This window comes from Limulus polyphemus, unplaced genomic scaffold (assembly GCF_000517525.1).
Source record: "Limulus polyphemus unplaced genomic scaffold, Limulus_polyphemus-2.1.2 Scaffold427, whole genome shotgun sequence".
Lineage (NCBI taxonomy): Eukaryota > Metazoa > Arthropoda > Merostomata > Xiphosura > Limulidae > Limulus > Limulus polyphemus.
The window spans coordinates 503346-511847 of record NW_013666037.1 but is presented as its reverse complement, the minus strand read 5'-3'; the positions used below and the strand labels follow the sequence as shown (position 1 = coordinate 511847).

At 30.3% G+C, this 8502-nt stretch overlaps 1 protein-coding gene across 1 annotated transcript in view; it reads left to right on the top strand.

Annotated features, from left to right (window-relative positions):
• The window catches only part of LOC106458196 (G2/mitotic-specific cyclin-B-like), a 23979-nt gene extending 15566 nt beyond the window's left edge, over window positions 1-8413 (top strand). Inside the window, exons 4-6 of the mRNA XM_013917669.2 lie at window positions 813-1049; window positions 1648-1893; window positions 7785-8413. Of these exons, the coding sequence (XP_013773123.1) occupies window positions 813-1049; window positions 1648-1893; window positions 7785-7886 (585 nt within the window). The 3' untranslated portion in view covers window positions 7887-8413. The remainder of the gene's footprint in view (window positions 1-812; window positions 1050-1647; window positions 1894-7784) is intronic.
• Window positions 8414-8502: the final 89 nt, after the last annotated feature.

Genomic DNA, 8502 nt, shown 5'->3' with positions numbered 1-8502 from the left:
TATATTATATATATATATATATATATAGACTATCCTAAATACATGACTCAATCTCAGTGAGGCTTAGTTTTATGATGAACTTCAGGCAAGTAGCTGCTTATGGCAAACACTTAAACTTTTATTAATGTGTGTATGTGTGTATATATACATAACTAGTATTGTAAAGATTTTACATCAGTTTTGATTTTACAGTTGCATGTTAATTGTGAATTTCAACTAAAAAGTGTCAACTAAGCATTGACTATTGTTGTTACATTGTTTTTTTTTTATAGCTCTTAAGATTTTTCTTACAAAGAAAGCTGTTTGTTCAAATGTAATATTATATGATAGAAGCTGGGTAAAATCTTTTAAAACATTTCCAAAAACTAAGTTATTCAGTTTGTCACAAGAAATCCTTTTAAATTTGATTTTCAAAAGGAAAATGTTCTTGGAATTGATGTTAGCTAATTCTCAAAGAAATAATGAATTAAATCAAACTTGACAATAGTGCTGTGCTATTCATTGATATTAAAACTTTTATTTCATCTCATTAACACTTTAAGATCTAAATAATAAAAATATGAGGCAAAACTTTGATAGCTAAGAATGTTTTTCATTCTTACAAAACTTAATCTTTTCATTTTTAAATATTATTACATAAAAATGTAATAAATACACATGCATGAAGGATGAAATTAGCAATATTTCGTTTCAGGTTCCTTTTATATGAAATTAGTGGAATGATTTTAAGTGAATAATGATACTTGCTATACAAGTTAGTCAAACAAAAAGTGATGGCATTAATCTTGAGCTTCTTAAGTTTGTGTTTTCAGGAAAAACATGTTCAGCGTAGTAGACTACAGCTGGTTGGAGTTGCTGCTATGTTCATAGCTGCAAAATATGAGGAAATGTTTGCTCCTGAGGTTGGGGATTTTGTGTACATTACAGACAATGCTTATAGTAAAAAGGATATCTTAAGGATGGAGATGATCATGCTAGACACACTTGCATTTAATCTTGGTCGTCCTCTACCCCTGCACTTCCTCAGGAGATATTCCAAAGCAGGAAATGTATGAAATTGTTAAATTTGTATGTTGGTCACTGTACAGAGTTAAACTTTTATAAAACATTATTGAAAACAAAGCTTAAACAAGTAGTTTTAACTTGCACAGCATGAAACTGTACAATGAAATATATTAAAGCAGGAGATTTCAAGTTATCAATTTAATAAACATCAATAAAATTTTAGGAAATGTTTTTGAAATGTCATGTTAGATTGCAAAATTGTAACTTTTTCATTTGTCACATTTTGTAGACACATGTTTTTAAATAAATTAGAGTTGGATTTGCATATTTACTATGCTGTATCTGATTTAAAGAAATACCCATGCTCAGTTATCTATGAAGCTATTTAAGAAAATAGAATGAAAAGACAAGGGTGGAAAGTGACTGGTATTGAGATGTGTTTGTACATCTGAGGATAGCCATTGCATATTCTTGTGATATAACATAGGATTTTAATTCATCTCAAGTTCAATTTGAAATCTATATGACAATATGTGTTAAGTTAAAAATCTCAAACATTCCAGACAGGGATTTTGAAAATGTTGCACAGTATGTGTACTGATTATAATAGACAATTATGCTTTCTTGGATATTGATTTTCAGGCAGATGCTATGATGCATACTCTGGCAAAGTATCTGATGGAGCTTAGTCTTCCTGAATACAACATGGTCCACATTGCTCCTTCTAAACTTGCAGCTGCTGCCCTGTGTTTAGCTATGAAGCTACTAGATGAAGCTTCTTGGACCAGTACTCTTGTTTATTACAGTTTCTATGAAGAAGCACAGCTGTTGCCAGTTATGAAGCAATTCTGTGTTCTTATCCAGAAATCGGAAAAGGCTAAACTTCAGGTAAAAGTTTAGTGTAATATTTTGCTTACATAGTGCAGATTGTTTCAATATAGAACAAAATTAACTTAATTTCCTTTTTATCTAGTTTCAACAGAAGGTTGTGCTTTACTGTAGTAGTGACACCTGAGAGATAAGGGTATTTCAGTTTTAATCTATTATCAGTGTTATTGCTGTTAAAGCTTGCTTTGTTGTAGAAACAGTTTTCATGTTTAAATTGTCATAGAAATCATAGCATACAGAGGGTTGTTTGTGACTTAAGGTAACAAGGTGCATCTTCAATAGGGCTGTAACAATTCACCTAAATTACAGTTCATTGGTTACTGTTCGAAACACGGTTTGTTTGTTATTTTTTTTTTCCGAATGTCCTTTTATGTTATGTAAAAATAAATTATTCAAATAGTACAAGTTACAAATTTACTTTTCCACACAAGTGAGTGATTAGTATGTACTGTATAATCATTCTAAATATAGATTTTATTATTTTTAGTAGTGCATGTTTGAAATTTATTTAGTTGGGTTTCTAATTTTTCGTGAATACTGCATATCAAATTATTCAATAAATAGTAAACCAAACTATCATGTGCTGCTTACAATGGCTGACTCAACAAAATAGAATAGAGAATGTGCCTTCATCCTACGAACTAGCTGTTTGAAATACTTTAAGTTTGAAGTTTTGGATCAAAGTGGAGAATAAAACTAATTTGAAATCAGTATGTAAAACTTGTGATGTGGGAGATCAGTTATAAAACAGGAACAACATCAAACAAAGCCACACTTGAGAATAAAACGTATTACATTACAAGAAACAGAGGAAATTAAAAGTAAACTTGCAAGATTTACTTTCTGTACACAGTAAAGGATACGGTGCTCCTCAACTGAAAGTCCAGGAAGTTTTTAAAGCAAAATTAACCCTGAACAGTCAAAGGCAAAAGAGATATGAGCTATTGGAATTCTTATGGCTAAATATATGAGGCGATTTTTCAGTGGTAAATAATTCTTGCTTTAAGACTGCTTAAGGTTTTGGAACCAAGATATGAGATCCCTTCTAAGACTCACTTTAGTACTGTAGTAATTATAGACCTGTACAGAAAAGGTCATGGTTGCAGGGGAGAAAATAGTTTGGATTTAATTAGCAGAAACTGCTAATCACTATTGATTTTGATAGCAGTTAGCAAATATTGCTTATCTTTTTAACATTTATCATATTAACACATTATGGCAAATAAATCCAGCACTAAAAGTCTTAACATCCACTAAGCAAAAAGAGGTGATGGTAGGCTTTTGTTCTAATAGCACTTATTCAGCTTGAAACCCTAACATTTAATTCGACCATACATGGCATTTCACAAACAAAATAGTTCCTGGTATATATAAAGTAAAACTGCAAGAATGCAAAATGTCTTGGTTGTCACAAAATAATGCAACAATCTATTAAGTAGAGAAAGAAGTGCTTTAAAGATGTTGCAACCCAACAAGGTTGCTACAAATCATTTTTCAAATTAATCTAGTTTATTTCTTCTTTTTTTTTTTGTGAGACCTCATTACTTTCTTCATAATGTGGTCTTGGCTTTTTGAAGAAGAAAATGTCTAATGACCTTTCAGCAGTAATTACCCTTTTCCATGGGCATCCTGTACTGTGTATGTCACGAGGTTTTTAGTGAGTTACATTTAAAATTGAATTGAATTATTTTTTGTTTGTTCATGATATACCAATTAGTATAGCATATAAATTGTAGCTAATAATCTATATTTCAAAAGTATGTTTTAAGTCCTTAATTTTATAAGACAATATTAAAAAAAAGATCTCAAATTTCCCCTAATGTGAGAAACATGACACTTTGTTTTCTCAAGGGATATTTTCTTTAATTTATTTATCACCCTTCCACAAAGTACGAAATTTAACATAAATTACTTATTATAATATTGTCCTTGCTTAAATAAAACATAGCCAAATAGAAAATCAGACTCCTCTTGCCACATCCATCTGCCGCATCATCTCTCTCAGGAATTGTCAGTAGTTCTCTTCAGTTCAATACTATATTATTTTCAACCAATAGAAAGCCAAGGTTTTCATCTATCAAATTATGTATTATATTGTCCTTTTCTGTACAGAAAAATGTTAATTTCCCTTTCACTACAAACTTCATTCCCATGGGAAACACATTGACTAGCTTGGATGAATTTGCAATGGCTCTTGCCGAACAGTTAGAAAGCCAGAAAAATGGCAATAGTTATTATTCTATGTTCTTTGGTGCAGTAATTAATTAAATAAAAATTTAGTGTACTACTACATTACTGTGTATGTGTAGATACACACAAAGTAGGGTTAAGTGTTAGTTAAGGTTAGATTAGGTAAAGTAAATAATAATAATGTAATAAAAACTTTTCATGAGGCACCCATGGGAGCAGCTTGAAATAGCTTGTGGGTAATGTGATTCGATAGTGTAATGTGATCTGCATGTTCGTCAAGTGACTTACAATTTATATTATAATGGCACAAATAGTATTAGTACTTAGGCATGTTTCAAAGGGCAATAAAACATTAAAATTGAAGTATAAATAGATGTATACTGTTACAAGTTTAAAGATACTTACAATAGATAAATGTGCTTTCATGTTACAATTTGAAGTCATTCCAGAAAGAAAAAAAAAAAAGAGGATAACTTACATTAATTTCTCTTTTTGTTTGTGATTTAAAGGTTGGTAAAATTGACCAACCTCGTACAGAGTTAGCATAGAGAAAGTAACAGAAGATATAAAGTTTTTACTGAAAAACAACAAAAAAAACATTTCAAATGTATTTAGGAGGTTCTAGAAATTATGCGAATGACATTTGAGATGAAGAAAAGTATTTTTAATCTTAACATGAAAATAATTTTGCACTTGGACTGGTCAAAAAAGACTCAATATATCCATGGACAAATCTTTAGTAAAAATACTTAATTAAAAAAACTGATTTTTTTTTGCACACAAATGACTTGTATTATTTACTAAAAGGCTGCCAAATCTTGTAAAGATACACATACTGTATTAAAACTGTATACAAGTAAAAAATGGTCACGTGGTTGGTCCTGAGGACCGAGCATTGTATTGAAAAAGTTTGTAACTGGTTCAATGCTTAACATGCAGTGCAGTCTAGTTGGTTAGGCTGTGGGCACCAACAGGAAACATTCCAAGTGTCATGAACAGACTATTACAAAGTGTATGGGATATGCACAAAACAAAATGTGAAAATACTGTATGTGTTGTTTGGTGGGAATATCTGAAAAATAAACACTGGTATTAGTATATCAAACTGAAATGTTACAGTACTTTCACTGTGTTGTTGAGGTGTCAAAGACAACATACGAGAGAAAGGAATGATTCAAACGTTGTGCTAAGCAAAGAGGAATGATTTGCAACTGGGGTTGTTTTGTTTTGCAAATTGGGAAGCAAGCTCAGATATCTTGTCCCCTGAGGTTGACACTGAGATGAAAGGTACTTCTTCTGTTGCCCCTACTGAAACAAGTCTTCCTACAGGCATGGGTGAAAGTCTATGTCATCACGTTTGAATGCATTGTAATGTTTACTGATAATCTATATATATATTGGACAATCAATTGGAAGTACTTTATTTCTTGTTTTTTTTGTATTATTTATTTATTATTATAAAAGTAGCTGAAATGTAAAAATGGGGATCTATGTATGTCAGTTATGGTTAGATTAGTTAAAATAAATAATATAATAAAAATTTTTCACAAGGCACACGCAAGCAGCTTGTGGGTAACATAACTTGATAGCATAACGTGATCTCCATGTTCCCTAAGTGATTTACAACTTATAGTGGTGTTAATATTAGTTACACAGTTCAAAGGACAAAACAGTAAAATTTAACTATAAATAGATATATACTGTTATAAGTTTAAAGCTACTTAGGATAAGTGAATGTTGTTTCATGTTACTATTTGAAAACATTTTAGAAGAAAAGGAGGGTAATTTAGACTTTGAATTTTTGGGGGGAGGTGGTTACAAGGTTGGTGAAGTTGACCAATATTGCTATAGAATCAGGATAGAGAAAATAGAAGATAAAATAAGTGTTTTTTATTGAAAACAAACATTTGAAATCTATAAAGGAGGTTTCGGGGGCTACACAAATCAAATCTGAGTTTAAGATGAAGAAAAGTATTTTTAATCTTAACATGAAAATCACTTTGCACACAAATATTCGGTATATTCATGGACAATTTTTTTTTTTTTAAAATCTGAAAGACTTATGTTTATTGAAAGACTGCCAAATTCTGTGAAGATGTATGTACTATAATAAAAGTTAGTATCAATTCTATAAAAACTATAAAAGTACAAAAAGGTTGTGGTTGGTCAAACTGACTGAGCCCATATTGTAACAATATTTGTGTGTATTGTGATATGTATTGTATCATGGTAAAAGCATTCCAATGCGTATCAAATGGGGAGTTAAGGGTATTGTTACAGCCCTGACCTTCAATCAGCACTCTTAAAGCCTTTATGACATTTGACCATTTTGGTTAAAAGCTCCAACTCTTGTTCACATTCAAGTTGAAGTATTATGATATGATAGTGCAAGTGATGGGAAGGTCACATTACATGATTTTCTGATTTGAAGTTCCCCCCTCCCTCCATGATTGTAAAAGCAAGGAAGAGATGAAAGTTCAGAATTCCAGAGAGTATCTGTAGTGTATCTGGTATAGCATGGAAAGATAATTCCATCAGGTAAAAAATAACCTGACTACTGATTATATTGGGGAGAGTAAAGTGAGTTAAAGACTATCACTGGATGTAATCTAAGAACTCTTAAGTGTCATTGCAGCTAAAGTGGAAACCTCCTTTGGAACTGTAAATTCATACATCTATAAAAATGACAGAGTAGCGTTCACAAGTTCTTCCAAAGCACTTCACACTTAGACTAAGCATTTTGAACTATAATTCTGTCAGTCTTCCTAAAGTACTTAAGTGGTTATAGCCATCATTACTGTTGCAGAGTTTGAAGACTAATGATCAAGGCGATATGCTGATGTAATTTTTTTTTTAATTTTTTTTAGACCTAAATACAATTTAGTTAGTAAGCTTGATAAATTAGTGGAATTTTGTGGTATCTGTATAGTAATTGATAATTTTTATTCTTTCAACTTCCATGTATAAAAATCTAAAAAACATTATTTTTTGCAGTCATTCTAGAATGAAAAAAGGGTTATTTAGATTTATTTTGTAATTTTTTTTTTATGGTGGTTACAAGTCAAATCTGTATGGAGTTATGGTAGAGAAAATAACATATAAAATATAGTTTTTTTAAAATAAGATTTGATTGTTAGGTAGGAAGTTAGAGATTATGTAAAATGAAATTTGAAAATTTTCAGATGAAGAAAGATATTTTTCATCTTAAAGTCAACATTACTTTGCATATTGGATAGTCAACATTCCAAAAGAAAACATTCACTAGCAAATCTTTAATTAAAAAAATTTAATTCTTAACTTAAAAAACCTGGTATTTTGTGTATGAAAGCCTTGTAATGTTTTCTGATAATCCAAAATTTTGTGAAGATACATGTATGTTGTCAAAAGTTGTAGTATGACTATTCTCATGGTTACTATGGTGGTTATATACTAAATGCAATGCACTTAACCCTGTATTCAATTAATATGCAATAATATTCTTTAAAAAAATGAAATGTATAAAGTCTTATTCATATCTTAATCTTCAGTAACTTGTGTTACGTATTTTATAAGTTCAAAAGTACTTAAGGGAAATCTTTACTTTGAAAATGCTAGTTATGTGGGGAAGTGAAAATTTTGCTAACATGGTTGATAGTGAGTTGGGTACATAAGTTTTGTCTTGTAACTAATCAATATATGTATGTATCTGTTCATTATCGTAGGCTGTTCGAATGAAGTATGCTAGTAGCAAGTTTATGAAGATAAGCATGATTCCAGAGTTAAAGTTGCAGCATGTTGAAGAACTAAGTAAAGAATCAGAATGAGATTTAATAAATCTTGGAGAAAAGTGTCTTGAAGCAAAATAAGTATGGTGTGGATACCATCATTTTGTTTTGTGGTATTTTTTTCCTGTAATTACAAGGTAAATTAGAATACCATTCCTGTAAGTTTGTTATAAACTTCATCATTTAATTTTTGTGTAAAAGATGCATGTTATTTTTTAGTACTGTTGGACGTTTCTCAGCTTCTTTAAGTAATTTTAAGTCTACAGAAACATGTTTGTGATGCGTGATCTTTTAAGTATTTGACATTCATTGGTATTTGTGATGAACAATGTTGAAGTTAATTTTACCAACAAAAATAACCATAATGGGAATGTAAACTCAAACATATTAATCTAGAATTAGAAACTATATGTGGCTGTATAATTTTTCCAACTAGCAAGCTTTTACTGTTTTTTTCTTCTGTACTGTAGTTAGAGTATGATGTGAATAATGTACATATATATGTGTGTCAGAGCTAACAAAATTGAACCTTTTCTTTGAAAATAAATTGTTGGAAATAAGTTGAAGACTTCATTAGCTATTGTAAATAAATTTTCATTAAAAACTTTGTATCATCAATGAGTTGTGAAAGAACTAAATCAAAATTTAGTATTAC